This window comes from Brachyhypopomus gauderio, chromosome 3 (genome assembly GCF_052324685.1).
Source record: "Brachyhypopomus gauderio isolate BG-103 chromosome 3, BGAUD_0.2, whole genome shotgun sequence".
Lineage (NCBI taxonomy): Eukaryota > Metazoa > Chordata > Actinopteri > Gymnotiformes > Hypopomidae > Brachyhypopomus > Brachyhypopomus gauderio.
The window spans coordinates 6,971,202-6,990,704 of record NC_135213.1 but is presented as its reverse complement, the minus strand read 5'-3'; the positions used below and the strand labels follow the sequence as shown (position 1 = coordinate 6,990,704).

The 19,503-nt window shown below is 41.3% G+C and overlaps 1 protein-coding gene across 2 annotated transcripts in view; it reads right to left on the bottom strand.

The window, feature by feature from the left end:
* Positions 1-226: 226 nt before the first annotated feature.
* The window catches only part of egflam (EGF-like, fibronectin type III and laminin G domains), a 37,498-nt gene continuing 18,221 nt past the window's right edge, over positions 227-19,503 (bottom strand). For both annotated transcript variants that reach the window (XM_076999179.1, XM_076999180.1), the window contains exons 16-24: positions 19,270-19,381; positions 18,986-19,102; positions 7,491-7,671; positions 6,876-6,899; positions 5,140-5,218; positions 4,681-4,824; positions 2,987-3,070; positions 2,667-2,770; positions 227-2,584 (exon numbers count right to left, since the gene is read on the bottom strand). In XM_076999179.1, the coding sequence (XP_076855294.1) occupies positions 2,433-2,584; positions 2,667-2,770; positions 2,987-3,070; positions 4,681-4,824; positions 5,140-5,218; positions 6,876-6,899; positions 7,491-7,671; positions 18,986-19,102; positions 19,270-19,381 (997 nt within the window). In that variant the 3' untranslated portion in view covers positions 227-2,432. The remainder of the gene's footprint in view (positions 2,585-2,666; positions 2,771-2,986; positions 3,071-4,680; positions 4,825-5,139; positions 5,219-6,875; positions 6,900-7,490; positions 7,672-18,985; positions 19,103-19,269; positions 19,382-19,503) is intronic.

Sequence of the window (19,503 nt, the reverse complement as noted above, 5' to 3'; positions counted from 1 at the left end):
TCTATATAATATATACATTTAAATTATTGAATTACTTAAATTAACTTTTTGATGATCAAATTTACTGAGATGTACATACATACACACACATACATAAATACATACACACATACATACACACATGTGCATACATTCATTCATTGGGTGTGGCCTAAACGAGAAGAAATCCAATGTAGAGACATGATTAACAGGAGGAGGAGGAGCCAAAAGTGACGGATCTGAAATACTATTTTATTTCATAAATAAATTCATGTCATATTTTAGATGGCAAAATTGAATGGCTTTCTGAATGCCTAAAAACTAAGTCACATATCTACAAACCACCCAACCTATCAAGAAAAAACAGCACAAACAAACATGAGATGTAAAACAAAGCCTGGAGGCTGTATGAGGAAGGAGGAAAAATGAGCTCTGAAACACAAGCTCTGAAACATGAACTATAAAACATGAGCTCTGAAACACGAGCTATGAAACACAAGCTATGAAACACGAGCTATGAAACATGAGCTATGAAACATGAGCTCCGAAACATGAGCTCCGAAACACGAGCTATGAACTATGAGCTATGAAATATGAGCTCTGAAACATGAACTATGAAACATGAGCTGTCTTTCTTCTAGCTGAAAACATGAACCAAATGATGCTACATACAGCTTATACATGGTGTAGACCTTCATCGCTCATCAAGAAAAATAAATCAACCCTTTAATGAAAACTGTTCAGACTTACATACAGCAAGAATTCAGTTCTAAATCCTGTAAAAAAAAACTATTAAGACACACTCACTGGCCACTTTATTAGGTATACCTTGCTAGTACCGGGTTGGACACCCTTTTGCCTTCAGAACAGTCTTAGTCCTTTGTGGCTTAGATTCAACAAGGTAATGGAAACATTCCTCAGAGACTCTGGTCCATATTGACATGACACCATCACACAGTTGCTGCAGATTTGTCGGATGCACATGATGTGAATCTCCCATTCCACTACATCTCAAAGATCTGGTGACTGTGGGGGCCATTCGAGTACAGTGAACTCATTGTTGTGTTCCAGAAACCAGTCTGAGATGATTCACGCTTTATGACATGGTGCGTTATCCTGCTGGAAGTAGCCATCAGAAGATGGATACACTGTGGTCATAAAGGGATGGACATGGTCAGCAACAATACTCAGGAAGGCTGTGGCATGACACGATGCTCAGCTGGTACTAATGGGTCAAAAGTGTGCCAGGAAAATATCCCCCACAGCATTGCACCACCACCAGTCTGAAACGTTGATACAAGGCAGGATGGATCCATGCTTTCATGTTGTTGATGCCAAATTCTGACCCTACCATCCGAATGTTGCAGCAGAAATCGAGACTCAGCAGACTAGGCAACGTTTTTCTGGTCTTCTATTGTCTGACAGGAGTGGCACCCGGTGTGGTCTTCTGCTGCTGTAGCCCATCCGCCTCAAGGTTCAACATGTTGTGGATTCATGCACTCTTCTGCATGCCTCAGTTGTAACGACTGTCAGTTACTGTTGCTGTTCTATCAACTCGTACCAGTCTGGCCATTCTTCTCCGACCTCTGGCATCAACAAGGCATTTGCACCCACAGAACTGCCGCTCACTGGATATTTTCTCTTTTTCGGACCATTCTCTGTAAACCCTAGAGATGGTTGTGCGTGAACCTTTCTTGCCCATTCTCATGTTTGGTTTGAACCGCAGCAGATCATCTTGGCCATGTCTACATGCCTAAATGCATTGAGTTGCTGCCATGTGATTGGCTGATTCAACATTTGCGCTAATGAGCAGTTGGACAGGTGTACCTAATAAAGTGGCCGGTGAGTGTACATACAGCTGCCTTTCAAGAAACAAAAGCTGAAGTTATTAAGAGATTAGTTGTTTTGGTGCGAGTTGATACAGGGTAGGTTGACGTGTGTGAAGACAGTTTGTCATTACAGGGTGAATTGTAATTGGTGGTTAGCACCTTTGTCTCTCAGCACTGGGGTCTTGGGTTCAAGTCCATATCAGAGTTGGAATTTCCAAGTTCTACCAGTTTGCTTGGGTTTCCAATGGTTTCCTTCCATAGTCTAAAATCATGCTCAGTTGGTATGTTTCTGTTTATTCCAACATATTCTTGGTGAGTCACGGGTGATATTCTAATTTTGGCAGACAAGAAATAATCACATTATTGAACTGGTGACTTTCACATGTTGAGACAATAATTATTCATAAATTAATTACAAATTAATTTCCCTGTTAATCAGGTGTTGAATCGTTCTCTTTATTTGGTGTATGCTCTGAATTGCTTTTGGTTGGTTAAGGTGTTGCCTTTACTTGTCTTTAGTTGCAGGTGTTAATTTGTTTTTAGTTAGTGCGGGTGTGAGGGTTGTGGTTAGTTGGCACAGGTGTTGAGTTATAGAAAATAAATGGTGCAGGTGTTGAGTTGTTTTTAGTTGGTGCAGGTGTTGATATTCTTGCCATCGGCTGCATCCTCCACTAAAGCCACATGGTAGTCAGTGGACAGCGTGACATGGGAAATGCAGCCTACTAATCCCCCCAGAAACCTTCTGCTGGTGTGCAGAGCAATCTCCTTCATCCCTCCTGGAGAAACATCACCATCACATTCATCATCATCATCATCATCCATATCACCAGAAAACATGTTCCTGTATTTGTTCCATACCAACATAAAGGTCCCCACTGATGTTGAGCTGTCTCATTTTTCCTGCTGATCTGCCTGTTGTGGAACCATAATCATCCACCGTCAGCTTGCCAAACTGGCCTTCCCTGTGAGGAGAGCAAAACGTTTTTTCTGCCTTGGACACCCTCTCAACACACCAAATATCCACATATAACTATAGTGACACTGAGAAAACCCTCCCACGGTGTGGTACCGTACAACAGGCTCCACCCACAGTGAGGGAGGTACAATATAACAGGCTCTAAGCCACTCAGAAGTCAGACATGGAAAGTAGGAAGTAGGAAGTGGGTGGGGCTTCCTACCTGACTGCTTTCACTCTGTGCCACTTTCCATCACTGAAGGTTCCATTAACCTCCACAATAGCAGCCCCACTGCCCAGGTTATAACTGCACACAAAGATCACCAACAAACCTGTGTGTGTTATAACTGCACACAGAGATCACCAACAAACCTGTGTGTGTTATAACTGCACACAGAGATCACCAACAAACCTGTGTGTGTTATAACTGCACACAGAGATCACCAACAAACCTGTGTGTGTTATAACTGCACACAGAGATCACCAACAAACCTGTGTGTGTTATAATTGCACACAGAGATCACCAACAAACCTGTGTGTGTTATAACTGCACACAGAGATCACCAACAAACCTGTGTGTTATAACTGCACACAGAGATCACCAACAAACCTGTGTGTGTTATAACTGCACACAGAGATCACCAACAAACCTGTGTGTGTTATAACTGCACACAGAGATCACCAACAAACCTGTGTGTGTTATAACTGCACACAGAGATCACCAACAAACCTGTGTGTGTTATAACTGCACACAGAGATCACCAACAAACCTGTGTGTGTTATAACTGCACACAGAGATCACCAACAAACCTGTGTGTGTTATAATTGCACACAGAGATCACCAACAAACCTGTGTGTGTTATAACTGCACACAGAGATCACCAACAAACCTGTGTGTTATAACTGCACACAGAGATCACCAACAAACCTGTGTGTGTTATAACTGCACACAGAGATCACCAACAAACCTGTGTGTGTTATAACTGCACACAGAGATCACCAACAAACCTGTGTGTGTTATAACTGCACACAGAGATCACCAACAAACCTGTGTGTGTTATAACTGCACACAGAGATCACCAACAACCCTGTGTGTTATAACTGCACACAGAGATCACCAACAAACCTGTGTGTGTTATAACTGCACACAGAGATCACCAACAAACCTGTGTGTTATAACTGCACACAGAGATCACCAACAAACCTGTGTGTCTTATAACTGCACACAGATATCACCAACAAACCTGTGTGTCTTATAACTGCACACAGAGATCACCAACAAACCTGAGTGTCATAACTGCACACAGAGATCACCAACAATCCTGTTTGTGTTATAACTGCACACAGAGATAATCAACAATCAATCAATCAATCAATTTTTATATATATAGCACTTTTTACAACAGTTGATGTGACAAAGCAGCTTTACAAGTGTCCGAGTCCAAGCCCCCAGTGAGCAAGCCAAGGGCGACAACAAACCTCTGTGTTATAACTGCACACAGAGATCACCCTCAAACCTGTGAGTGTTATAACTGCATAGATATCATCATCAAACCTGTGTGTTATAACTGCACATAGACATCACCCTCAAACCTGTGTTATAAATGCACACAGAGATTACCCTCGTGTTATAATTGCACAGAGATCACCCTCAAACCTGTGTGTGTGTTATAACTGCACACAGAGGTCACCCACAAACCTGTGTGTTATAACTGTACATAGAACTCACCCTCAAACCTGTGTGTGGGTGTGTGTGTTTGATTGTGCATGTAGAGGAGTTTTACGTCTGTGTGCATTGGGTATAATTGTGTTTGTTTGTGTATGTATGTGTATTGTAACTCTACAGAAAGATCACCCTCAAACCCTCAGACCTGTGTGTGTATTTGTGTGTATGTATATGAATGTTTTGAACATCACCTGAAAATGAGAGCTCCGTTCTGTAGTCCCAGAGACAGGTAGTCACTATTAACTCTTGCTGGGCTTTCTCCCCGCCATAGCAACATCCCATCTTTAGATGTGCTCTTAAAACGTATAAACAGGTTTGTCCTTGAACCAGACACCCTGCAGACACAGTTACACACACAAAAACATGTACACACACACACATACACACATGCATGCACATATACGTACACGTACACAGACACACACACACACACACACACACACACACACACACACACACACACACAGACAATTTAATAAATTAATAAAATACGTATTTTTGTAATTAAAATAATGTCTCATTAAAATTGTTATAACCGAACTGGCTTCTAATAAAAATTGAATTTTATAAATGTAGTATTTTTTTCTAAATATTTACATTATATTATATCAAGGCTGTTTCAGTCAGTACATAGTCAAACATTTATTTACCTTTTGAGTATATGTGGCTTGTCAAAGATTAGATAACTCCGCCCAGTAAACTGGGGTATTTCAATAGCCTCAGTCACAGCTGACAGAGAAAAGAAAAGGTGTGAGGAATATAAAAATCCACTAGGTGACAGCATGTAATGAGAAAAACCAATTCCATGTGCAGAAAATGGAAACTAGACAGAAAAGCTGATTCCAGTGAGACAGATGTGTGTGTGTCCAGGTCAGAGGCGGATCTACGGGCGGGCCTGGGTGGGCCAGGCCCAAAGTCAAATGTCAAATTTATTTATATAGCACTTTTCACAACACACGTTGTCACAAAGCAGCTTTACAATTGTATGGGTCCAGATCCCTAATGAGCAAGCCAAAGGCGACAGTGGCGAGGAAAAACTCCCTGATTGGCAGCTGGGCCCACCTAATCACAAGCTCATAATACAGTTTTCCGTATGAAAATTAATGAAAATAAACTATAATTGCTGCAGGATGGCGCCTAGCGCACGAGTCATTTAATGACCCCCCCCCCCCCCCCCCCCCGTCAGCAACTATCGTTCGTGCTTGCCCACCCCAATTACACTTTGGCCCGTCCAAAAACTGCCGGCTGCATCCGCCACTGGTCCAGGTACTTACAGTGAAACAGATGTGTGTGTGTGTGTGTGTGTGTGCATGTGTCCAGGTACTTACAGTGAAACAGATGTGTGTGTGTGTGTGTGTGTGTGTGTGCATGTGTCCAGGTACTTACAGTGAGACAGATGTGTGTGTGTGTGTGTGTGTGTGTGTGTGCATGTGTCCAGGTACTTACAGTGAGACAGGTGTGTGTGTGTGTGTGTGTGTGTGTGTGTGTGTGTCCAGGTACTTACAATGAGACAGATGTGTGTGTGTGTGTCCAGGTACTTACAGTGACACAGATGTGAGTGTGTGTCCAGGTACTTACAATGAGACAGATGTGTGTTTGTCCAGATACTTACAGTGAGACAGATGTGTGTGTGTGTGTGTGTGTGTGTGTGTGTGTGTGTGTAGGTACTTACAGTAAGACAGAAGTGTGTGTGTCCAGGTACGTACTGTAAGACAGATGTGTGTGTGTATCCAGGTACTTATAGCAAGACAGTAATGCAAGTGTGTCTAGGTACTTACAGTGAGACAGTAATGTGAGTGTGTCTAGGTACATACAGTGAGACAGTAATGTGAGTGTGTCTAGGTACTCACAGTGAGACAGTAATGTGAGTGTGTCTAGGTACATACAGTGAGACAGTAATGTGAGTGTGTCTAGGTACTTACAGTGAGACAGTAATGTGAGTGTGTCTAGGAACATACAGTGAGACAGTAATGCAAGTGTCTAGGTACATACAGTGAGATAATAATGTGAGTGTGTCTAGGTACTTACAGTGAGACAGTAATGTGAGTGTGTCTAGGAACATACAGTGAGACAGTAATGCAAGTGTCTAGGTACATACAGTGAGATAATAATGTGAGTGTGTCTAGGTACATACAGTGAGACAGTAATGTGAGTGTGTCTAGGTACATACAGTGAGACAGTAATGTGAGTGTGTCTAGGTACTTACAGTGAGACAGTAATGTGAGTGGGTCTAGGTACATACAGTGAGACAGTAATGTGAGTGTGTCTAGGTACATACAGTGAGACAATAATGTGAGTGTGTCTAGGTACATACAGTGAGACAGTAATGTGAGTGTGTCTAGGTACATACAGTGAGACAGTAATGTGAGTGTGTCTAGGTACTTACTGTTTAAGCAATAATTTCCACACTCTAGACAGAAAAGACAAACAAGAAGCTATAAACAGGCCTAGCAGTTTCCACAGGGCAGTTAGGTCTGTATTAACAGAGACATCTGACACTATTAATTCAACACTATATTCAAATGCAGTTAGTACATGAATTCAAAATACAAAATGAACAGATTGTACTCAAATTAAGGAAAAAAAATATATAATAAAAATTAAATATAAAAAGTTATTGTGTGTGTGACTGTATGTATATGTGATTGTGTATGTGTGTTTGTCTGTCTGTATTATTGTGTGTGACTGTGTATGACTGTGTGTGAGACTGTGTTTTAGGGTGTGTGCATGTAGAGGAGTTTTACGTCTGTGTGCATCGGGAATAATTGTGCTTGTTTGTGTGTGTATGTGTATTGTAACTCCATAGAGAGATCACCCTCAAACCCTCAGACCTGTGTGTGTGTGTGTGTGTGTTTGTGTGTATGTACTGTATATGAATGTTTTGAACATCACCTGAAAATAAGAGCTGTGTGTGAAATTGTGTTTGGTGTGCCTGTGTGTATAATTCTGTTTTGGGTGTATGTGTGTGTGTAATTCTGTTTTGGGTGTGTCTATGTCTCACCTTTTTGACAGTGTCTGCCATCGAATCCCAGGATGCAGTCACAGTCGTAGTCGTCTTTCAGGGGACGGCAAGTTCCTCCATTAGCACATGGGTTCTCCACACATGGGTGGAGTGCATTCTGAACATTCACCCCCAAGGCCTGGCCTGTCGTCATGGCAACAGCATTGTCATTCAGTGTGATCTGCTGGGAACAGGGGGTGCATTCTGAGGTGTGGCGAACAACACAAGGCCTGATGACACTGTCCTGTATGTGTGTGTATACAGTGTGTGCATAATTATTAGGCAAGTTGTCTTTGAGAGGATTCTGTTTATTATTGAATAACTATGTTCTCAATTAACCCAAAAGACTCATAAATATCAAAGCTTAATATTATTGGAAGTTGGAGTGGGTTCTTTTAGATTTGGCCATCCTAGGAGGATGTGTTTATGCAGGTAACCATTACTGTGCAGAATTATTAGAAAACTTAATAAAAACCAAATATATACCCTTCTCACTTGTTTATTTTCACCAGGTAAACCAATATAACAAAATTTAGAAGTAAACATTTCTGACATTCAAAAACAAAACCAAAAACAAATCAGTGACTAATATAGCCACCTTTCTTTAAGATAATAATAATAATAATAATATGTTTATTTTATATAGCGCCTTTCTCAAACCCAAGGTCGCTGTACACAAATGAAAGGGGAAAAATACAGGGCTTAGAAAGAGCGGAAATATTGAAAAAAGAGGAAAGTCTTGAGTTGAGTTTTGAAAGTAGAGAGAGAGTCAGAGGAGCGAATAGAGGGAGGTAACGAATTCCAGAGGGTGGGGGCAGCAACACTGAATGATCTGCCACCCATAGTAGAGAGTCTGTGTCGTGGGACGGAGAGCAAACCTAGGTTAGAGGACTTGAGCTGACGTGATGAGGTATGAAGGTGGAGAAGGTTGGAGAGATAGAAGGGTGCAAGACCATGCAGAGATTTGAATGTTAGGAGTAGGATTTTATAGTGGATGCGTTCAGAGATAGGAAGCCAGTGTAACTGATGGAGGATAGGAGTGATGTGTGCAAATTTCTTTGTGGACATTAGAACTCTGGCTGCAGAATTTTGTATCTGTTGTAGGGGGCGAAGTGATTTAGCAGGTAGACCATAAAGCAGGGAGTTACAGTAATCTAGTCTGGAAGTAATGAATGCATGTACCAGGGTCTCGGCATCTTTTAGTGAAAGTAAGGGGCGGAGCCTGGCAATTTTGCGGAGATGGAAAAAAGCAGATTTACGGATAGAGTTTATGTGTGGGATGAAAGTGAGGGAGGAGTCGAATGAAACGCCTAGGTTACGCACAACAGAAGACTGGGCAATCTGGATATTATCAACAGATAGACTACAGTTGGAGAGGGCAGAGATGGCTGACTTGGTGCCGATGATCATGAACTCAGTTTTAGTAGGATTTAGTTTGAGGAAGTTATTGTTTAACCAGTGAGTTATCTCCTGGATGCAGGTCAGCAGTGTGGTAGGAGGGAAAGAGTCAGAAGGGTGGAGATCCAGATACAGCTGTGTGTCATCCGCATAAAAGTGATAGTTGATGTTGAAGGAGTGAATAATGTTACCAAGAGGAAGTAAGTATGTAATGAATAGTAGGGGACCAAGAACGGAACCCTGTGGTACTCCCTGGGTGACTGGGACAGAAATGGATTTGTGCTTTCCTATACTGACAAACTGAGATCTGTTAGTAAGGTAGGATGAAAACCAAGAAAGCACAGTGCCAGACAGACCAAAACTGGAGAGACGTGAGAGGAGTATTTTGTGATTGACTGTATCAAAAGCAGCAGTTAAATCAAGGAGAAGAATGACAGATGCACGCCCAGAGTCAGAGGACAGGAGCAGGTTATTCAAAACACAGAGAAGAGCAGTCTCAGTGCTGTGTAAGGGACGAAATCCAGACTGGAATGCTTCAAAGAGATTGTTGGTGGTGAGAAAAGCCTGTAACTGTATGGCGACAGCTCTCTCAAGAACTTTAGAAATAAAAGGTAGATTGGAAATCGGTCTGTAGGATTGTACGTCAGAACTATCAAGAGAAGGTTTTTTAATAACAGGAGTAATGGCAGCCGTTTTAACCCTTATATGGTCCAAGGGTCTGTGGGACCCATTTTGAAAAAATCAGCTTAAAAAAATTCTACAATTTTTTTTTTTTCAAACTGAGATTCATTGGTCCTTGGCTCATTTTCCGTGAGCAACATAAGTCAGAAAATATTTTCAATGACCACCCCCCCGTACCCCCCCCTTCACATTTGTATTACATACAGGGTCCAGGGTCCACTGGGCCCTGGGCTAGTCAAAGTGGGCAATCAACATTGGGTTGGGTAGTTGATAGTCGTCTGTATGACTTTAAAGGATATACAAACAAAGGACAGAGGTGTTTGGCATGCAAGGGTGGGCAACCATCAACACTTTTGATGGTTGTCACATCAGGGGTTGATTGCATATTGTCAGACAGTGGACGAAGAATCTCTATAGAGACAAAGGGGTGAGATCTGAAAGAAGCATCTTTTCTCTCAGCCCTCATTATCCCTCCCTCCTCTCTGGACCTGTATGTGTGTGTATGTATGTGTGTGTATGTGTGTGTGTGTGTGTGTGTATGTGTGTGTTTGTGTGTGTTTCACCCAATCATGGGGACATGATGCTAAAAATGCTAAAAATGCTATAAAAGATGGCAAAGCGATTCTCAGTTCAGACTGCCTTCCAGCTGATATTGGAAGAGACAGAGGATTTTGATGATGATTCAGAAGAGGAAATTTCAGGATCACATTTCTGAAATATCAGAGTCTGATACTGATAATGAAAAGGAGGATGAGCAGCAGCCAGCTCCGTTAGCACCAGCCCGTGAGCAGCTAGCCATAGGACCAGCCTGTCAGCCAGCATGATTTATGATTGATTTCCTTATTGTGTTACATTTTAATAAAAAAGTAACTAATAAATAAATAAGAGAGCAAACTAATTTAACATATGTATTGTTTATTTTACTTGCAATTGGGCTGAATCTGCTGATTATTTTAACAAAAATTGCAATGGGTCCCCCACACCCAGCTGGACCCCAAGAATGTAGACCACGCCTGGATCTCATCATTAAGAGAACAGGGAACATAACCAGTGGAGAGAGAGAGATTAATGATATGTGTTATAGGAGTACTTATGTCCGAGAGACAGAGCTTTAGGAGTGAAGTTGGGGCGGGGTCAAGTTGACTGGATGAGGATTTGGACTTAGAAATTATTTCGGCAGTGTTGCTGACAGAAACCGGAGAGAAATCAGAAAACAGAGTGTTAATAGGACTGGGAGGAGAGAAAGAGAAGTCAGGGGAGGGTGAACTAGGAAAACCTTTGTTTATGGAAGTAATTTTATCTTGGAAATGGTTGAGAAAAGAAGTACGGATTTCAGGAGAGGATGAGACTGTGTGAGTAGGAGGGCAAGAAATTTTGTTGACAATAGAGAAGAGATGTTTAGGGTCATGTCTGGAGCCATGTATAAGGTTGGAGTAGTACAGAGAACGGGCAGATTGTAGTGCAGATTTGTAGGTGAGCATATGTTCAGCAAAGGCCATAGCATGAACTTGAAGACCTGTTTTTTTATAGAGACGCTCAAGGCGCCTGCCGATCGATTTCAGTGTGTGTAGTTCAGGGGTGAACCAGGGAGAGGTGTGCGTGGATGGTACAGTCCTCGTCTTAAGTGGAGCGAGTGTATTGAGGATGGCAGAGACGGAATCATTATACAAAGAGACAGCATCCTCAACGTTAGATATGTTACAAATCGAAGGGAATAAAGAAGATTTGAGATGTTTGGAGAAGGCGAGAGTATCAACAGCAGAAAGATTACGAAAGGATATTGTCATTTTAGAGGGGGTCTTAGGTATAGGCAGGCAGAGGCCAGCAGTGATAACTTTGTGGTCAGATATACCCAAGCCAGTACCAGAGATGTTATTAACAGTACATCCAACAGAACAAATTAAATCAAGAATATGGCCCTGATTATGCGTGGGAAAATCTACATGCTGACTTAAATCAAAACATTTGAGCAGAGATAAAAATTCAGTAGATAAAGGTGAAACAGTGTCCATATGGATATTAAAGTCTCCGAGTAGGACCAGAGATGGAGACTTGGAACTAGCGATGGTAAGGAGTTCACCAAGTTCAGATAAAAAGTCAGCAGTGGACAGTTTAGGTGGGCGATATATCAACAGTAAAATCACAGTGGACAAGCCAGACACCTTTAAAGCCATATATTCCAACGCAAAGACTTCATGTAGTTTAAGCAGAGTTAGTCTCACCTTCTTGTTGAAAATGACAGCTAACCCGCCACCTCTACCTGTTAGTCTAGGCGAACAAAAGTATGTAAATCCAGGAGGAGAAGCTTCATTTAGGAGCATAAAGTCCCCCTGTGTCTGCCAAGTCTCCGTGAGAAACAGCATATCCAGTTGCTTATGTTCAATTAAGTCGTTTAGTAGAGTAGCTTTGTTTGTGAGCGAACGGCAGTTAAATAAAGCTAGATTAAACAGACCAGATGAATCGGAGGATTGGGATGAGATAGTAGCTTGTGGGACAGGGCGCAAAACGTTAGTGTCGACTCCACGGCTGTGTTTATATTTCCTGTAGCCACGGCCATTTGTCCAAACAGCTGGGATACAGGCTGATAGCTGGAGCAGCCTAGGTCGAGTTTTACTTGATCGGTGTATGTAGCGCGGTCGGCGATTAAGTCCGACAGAGCGGCAGTAGTTGTATATGTCCGAGTCCAGACGGTAATGCGAGCGGAGAGAGCGCAGATCGTCGGAAGTGTACACAATCCTACAATCTTGCCCATCCGTCCCATGGAAAGCTGAGACTACATCCCCAGATCCAATAAGGCAGACGACTAAGAGCACACCTTGACACTCAAAAGCCTTCCATCCATAGATTCTGTCAGGTACTTGATCTGTTTACGATCAACAGATCAGATCAGCAGCAGCCACCACAGTCTCCCAGACACCGTTCAGAGAGGTGTACTGTTTTACCTCCCTGTAGATCTCACGTTTTATGAGGGACTCTATGGGGTTCAGGTCAGGTGAACAAGGGGTCATTATTTTTTCTTTTTAGACATTTACTGGCCAGCCACGCTGTGGAGTATTTGGATGTATGTGATGGAGCATTGTGCTGCATTAAAATTATGTTTTTCTTGAACGATACTGACTTCTTCCTGTACCACTGCTTGAAGGTGTCTTCCAGAAACTGGCATTAGGTCTGAGAATTGAGCTTCACTCCATCCTCAACCTGAAAAGGTCTCACAAGTTGATGATACCAGCCCATACCAGTACCCCACCTCCACCTTGCTGGCATCTGAGTTGGAGTGGAGCTCTCTGCCCTTTACTGATCCAGCCTTGGGTGTAACGCGGGTTGTACAGACCGGTACACACCACATAAGAAAATAAAGGGAGAATGAACCCAAATGCCGTTAGAAACCAATTGGGGTAAATGCTTATTACTAGGTCTGTGTGCATGAAATGAACACCCATGAACAAACCGAAAGCACAGCAGAAAACCACTCTGCATACATACACAGTAGCAAAGCGAAACTTAAAAAATGACGCGGAAAACTCAACGTGTAAAAATAAAGCACAACCGTAGAACACGGGGGGAAAAACCCAACAGAAAACAACGTGGAATACTCAACATGTGAAAAAGCAAAACTCAACCATAAAGACACGAGAGGAAAAATAATAAAGGCAACAGAAAGAACGCGGAAAAACTCAATGCGTAAAACAAAACTAAGGACGCCGGGGGAAAGTATCCGGCAGCAGGCGAACGCCGCAACAAAACAAAAACCCTTCCCAAAATAAAAGAGTAGCTGACAGGAAGGGATAAGGCTGGAGGAAAACTTGAGATGGGCCAGAAGTGGTGAGGGAGGTAGATACTCGAATAAGTCAAAGTAAAAGGTAGAGAAGAGAGAGAGGACAAGAGAGGGCTAGACAAAGAGAGAGTAAGGTGGCGAGACACCTTAACACTGGAACGCAACTTAGGGAGAAGACAAGAGAGAAGGCTGAGAGCGTGATGGCACGAGACCAAAACGAATCAGCAGTGATCTCTTTCACCAATCTTCCTTAACACTAGAGCTCCTAGAGAAGCGAAAAATTTCACAGGGCTTGGTAGGGTCCATGTAGCCCACTCCCCTGCTGTGAAGGGATTAACGCCCATTGTCTTGGTAATGCGGTGGAAGCGGCTCACCCCCAGCTCATATGCCTGCCAAAGCACAAGCTGGCTCACCCCCAAGCTCATATGACCAAAACACCAAACGTGATACTTCACGAAAAAGTTGAAGTTACAAGCAGACTGTATGTTACCGATACTACAACAAACGGCAGAAAATTTGTAGACTCGTGTTTCAAAAGTTACAATTCAGTCGCACGAGACGACAGTTTCTCTAATGAGTCCCGTCAAACAATAAAAATAAATAAAAATGTTTGAATCTTGCTCTTTGTATATTTCATATACTATATAATATTTGTTGTAATCAAACACTTTCTGTTTCCGCGTTTGAATTCGCGTTTGAAAAGCTAAGAAATTATATGGCGCAATTAGCTTGATGCTAATGTTATATAGGAAATCCCATATCATTGCTAGCGAAAATTAGCATGGTCGCGTTGCATCACTGCATCACTGATAAATGTTGTGATCTAAACAGCAGGCTGGAAAAGGAGAGGAAAAGACAGGAAAACAAATTCATGTGCTCTCTATCTATCTATCTATCTATCTATCTATCTATCTATCTATCTATCTATCTATCTATCTATATTTGTGTTAGAAGCATTTGATAGAAGCATTTGTGTTTCTGCTTGTTTGTGATCTAAACAGCAGGCTTGAATCTTGCTCTTTGTACATTTCTCATACTATCTATCTATCTATCTATCTATCTATCTATCTATCTATCTATCTATCTATCTATATTTGTGTTAGAAGCATTTGATAGAAGCATTTGTGTTTCTGCTTGTTTATGATCTAAACAGCAGGCTTGAATCTTGCTCTTTGTACATTTCTTATACTATCTATCTATCTATATTTGTGTTAGAAGCATTTGATAGAAGCATTTGTGTTTCTGCTTGTTTGTGATCTAAACAGCAGGCTTGAATCTTGCTCTTTGTACATTTCTTATACTATCTATCTATCTATATTTGTGTTAGAAGCATTTGATAGAAGCATTTGTGTTTCTGCTTGTTTGTGATCTAAACAGCAGGCTTGAATCTTGCTCTTTGTACATTTCTTATACTACCTCTCTATCTATCTATCTATCTATCTATCTATCTATCTATCTATCTATCTATCTATCTATCTATCTATCTATCTATATTTGTGTTAGAAGCATTTGATAGAAGCATTTGTGTTTCTGCTTGTTTGTGATCTAAACAGCAGGCTTGAATCTTGCTCTTTGTACATTTCTCATACTATCTATCTATCTATCTATCTATCTATCTATCTATCTATCTATCTATCTATCTATCTATCTATCTATCTATCTATCTATATTTGTGTTAGAAGCATTTGATAGAAGCATTTGTGTTTCTGCTTGTTTGTGATCTGTGATCTGTGATCTCTGTGATCAGAGACTTTCTGGGTGAGGCTGCTGCCTCAGTCTTGCTCTGTGAATTAACATAATAAAGGGTGATGTTTGGCTTTGCTAATTGCTGGCAAGAAGGAGAAGAAGGAGGGGTGATGTCCTCAGAATCCTGAATTCTCAGGAGCTCTAGTGTTAAGAAGCCCTAGAAACGGCTGAAACGGATCACCGCTGATTGAGCCCAGCGAGTCTAGGACTGACTCGGGTGCCTCTTGTGGAGGTAGAAGGCGTGGCATCCGAGGCAGCCCTGACATCGGACCAATCCATCTGGCCCATCAAGAGTCACTCTCATTTCATCACTCCATAAAACCTTAGAAAAATCAATCTTAGGATATTTCTTGGCCCACTCTTGACATTTTATCTTATGTTTCTTCTTCAAAGGTGGTCGTTTTTCAGCCTTCTTTAACTTGGCCTTGTCCCTGAGTATCGCACACTTTGTGCTTTTTGATACTCCAGTAACATTGCAGCTCTGAAATATGGCAAAACTGGTGGCAAATGGCATCTTGGCAGTTTCACGTTTGATTTTCCTCAATTCATGACCAGTTATGTTGCGCTTCTTTCAACACGCTTCTTGCAACCTTGTTGGCTATTTGCCATGAAACGCTTGATTGTTCGGTGATCAGGCTTCAAAAGTTTGGCATCTTCAAGACTGCTGCATCCTTCTACAAGACAATAACAATTTTTGACTTTTCATAATCCATCAAATCTCTATTCTGACCCATTTTGCCAAAGGAAAGGAAGTTGCCTAATACAGTTTTTGACGACTGCTAACGTGCGTTTGTCCAATCTGTAGTCACATTTTCAAAACTCCAAACACAGTGAACACAACATCAGTTTTCAGTGGCTATACTATTAGTTCAATTTATGTTGTTATGGCACAAAATGCAGTCATTTTACATGTTTTTATAATGCATAAATTTTCTATACACACAAGGTTATCCAATAACAAAATTCTGGATCGTTTTTGTCTTATTTACAATTGCTTGTACACAGCATGCCAAAAATGAAAACCTAAGGTTCAAAACCTTAAATATCGTATATCGCAGTGGTTCCCAAACTTTTTCTGCCATGCCCCCCTTTAGTAGATGAGAATATTTTTGCGCCCCCCCCATATTGATTAGGGATGTACCGATTCACGTTTTTCACTTCCGATACTGATTCAGATATCTGAGGCTTAGTATCGGCGATAGAGTAAAACTGTGCTGAATCGACTTAAAACATTTTTTTTAAACACAGACATACTGAATTACAAGTTTATTGAAAACTCTGTACCAGTATAGCACACTTAAACACATACAAAAACATGTAAAAACAACACAACTTGCATTTGTTCAGTCAGTGCAATTATGAATATAACATTGAATGTAAAATAAATAATACCAAAGAACCTGAAACTTACAAAAACAATAGGTTCACAACTTTGGTCAAACATGAAAAAAATAAAATGCAAGAAAGCTTTTAAATGGTTCAAGAATTTTAAATATAATTTAAAATAAATAAGAAGATGAAATAAGAGAAACAGCAATTCATATGCGGCTAGTTTGCAAGCGCAGACATCACGCAGAGCACAAAGCATGTAACGGCCAGAAATATGTGTACTGTCTCTTTAAGGGAGCGAGTTGAGTGCGCGTATGGAATATTGTTGACTCAGACCACTGCTCTTTATTTTATCATTATTTCATTTCTGTAAGTAACGCATTCAATGAGCTTTGGACAACTCACCAGTTCATGTATGAACAGTCAAGTAGTGCTGGAGCCCAGGTTTAATTTGGTCAACCAGCAAATAAACGGACTAAGTGGAATAGCACCAGCGCGAGTATGAGTCAGCGATTCACCTCTCCTCTGTGTGCTTCGCGTTTCACTCGCCTGTTAACTGTCCAGGTTCACTTCTATCCGGGACAGAGTGGATATTTAAGGTTGAACTAACTCCGAAAAGCAAGCAATACAAGCATAGAATTAGACTGAATAGATCTGTTTTTATGGATCGGTCACATTGTCACCGATACCCGATCTAGAATTGTTTCAGATATTAATATCGGAATCGGTGCATCCCTAAATTGACACATGTGCACGTTTTACTTCCAAGCTCCGTGCCCCCCCTGCAATAGCTCCGCGCCCCACCTAGGGGGCGCGCCCCCCACTTTGGGAACCACTGGTATATCGTTCTGCAAAAACAAAGGCAGCTGAAAAGTTATTACTGTTGTACACATTTATGGCACATATAGATCAATGAAATAAAATGAAGTACAGTAATGTACCAGGTCAGAGAGGAGCAAATATAACAATTTGTCCTGCAATCTCAAGTGCTGGTTTGGTCCTTCACAAATGCCAGATTGGTCCCTATAACAGAGACCTCCTTCTTTCGTTTTTGAATGAACTCTACCAACAACTGGTTCCAGAAGCAGAAATGGAACAGGTGAGAGGAAACACGAGGACATTTGTGATGGGACAATGTAGCATTCTGTCATTCTCTTGTCATCACAAACTGGTTTATAGACCATCCAAGAGTGATGTCCCTTTTCCTCCCGCCCATCTCACCTTTCCTCAACCCCACTAAGGAACTTTTTTCAGTCTGGAGGTGGAAGGTGTATGATCATCGGCCCCAATGACCAAATGTCCCTCCTGGATGCAATGGATCCAGGCTGCAGACACATTGCAGCTGAAGACTGCCAGGGGTGAATAAGACATACCAAGCTTTTATATCCCAGGTGCATGGCAAGGGCCAACATCAGATGTGATGTGGATGAAAACATGTGGCCAACTGCTGAAGACCATTTAGATTAGACCTAACAAGACTGTTCAGTTTTGTATTCTGTTTTTCCCCCTTGTGTGGCTTTTTTTGTATATGTGTATTTTTACACATATGGGACCATGGCTAATTATGTTTACAATTACAGTAATTATTTTTTGGGTTAGGCCACAATTTACAGTAATGTCCCTAATACAGTAAAATATACCCTTTACTGCAAAACTGTTACTGACTCCTTTTTTGTCTAATCTACATTCCATATAGTACCTAACAGTAAATATCACTCATTGTGTAGACAGTATGTTGCCAAAAATGCACACATTTGAAAAAAAAAGTCCAAATGAAGCGGATTACAGTAAAAATGAACTGACTAAGAAAACAACAGATGTTACTGTAAAATATCTGTTGTTTGCTGGGAGAGGGTAAAATATTACATGTAATACTGTTTCTGTACTGCCATCAAATGTTAGTTTTTTTTACAGTGGTTGTGCAGTGATTGACTATGTTCATCTCGAAAAGAGAATATGTGCTAGTGTTTGAAAGAATGATTGGATACTGAACCAGATTTGCTGTGTTTTAACAAAGTTGTTTGCATTGTGAAATGCAACACAATATTAACTATTTGGCTATTTGTGTGAGGTCAATGTGTTGCTGTGTTTAAAGTTTTGACAATGTATCACAAGTATTGGGAAATGCACGTTAGCAGTCGTCAAAAACTGTAATTAAGCACACCTTATATAGGGTGTTGATGTCATTAGACCACACCCCTTCTCATTACAGAGATGCACATCACCTGATTTACTTAATTGGTAGTTGGCTTTCAATCCTATACAGCTTGGAGTAGGACAACATATATAAAAAGGATGATGTGATCAAAATACTCATTTGACTAATAATTCTGCACACTGTATCTGTGTGCCTGTGAATGTGTTTGGTGTGTGTGTGGGTGTGCATGTGTGAGTCAGTTTGTATATGTGAGAGTCTGTGTGAATGTGTTTGGTGTGTGGATGTGTGTGTGCATGTGTGTGTGAGTGAATGTGTGTGTGTGTGTGTGTGTGTGTGGGGTGTGTGTAGTGTGTGTGTGTGTGTGTGTGTGTGTGAGTGTAAGGTGTGTGTGTGTGTGTGTGTGTGTACCTTCTGAATAGCCCCACTGAAGGCTCTGATGACTCCAGCGTTGCTCTTAGTGATGTCATAATCAGGAACTCCACCAATATAGAGAGGAGAACTGCACTTAATTTGAGTAAAAGCTCCCTGTTGGATTAACACACACACACACACACACACCACATGCAAGCACATTCTTCTTTTTTGACCATAAAAAGGTCATAATGTGATGTTTTCAAGTACAGAAACAATGGTAAACATGATTACATTTGCAATGTGTAGAGTATTTGACATCCTGAATGATGTAATCTAACCTCTGCTCTGCCCTCTACTGGTGGCTGGTCATCCACTTGCAGGATTCCGTTTTTAGCTGTACGAGACACACGCAGATCATGCCATGTATTCATCCTGACTACTTTTTCACTCCTGCAAAACACATACATACACACACACACACACACACACACACACACACACACACACACACACACACACACACACACACACACACACACACAGGTTGGTACCTATGACAACCTCCTCACACA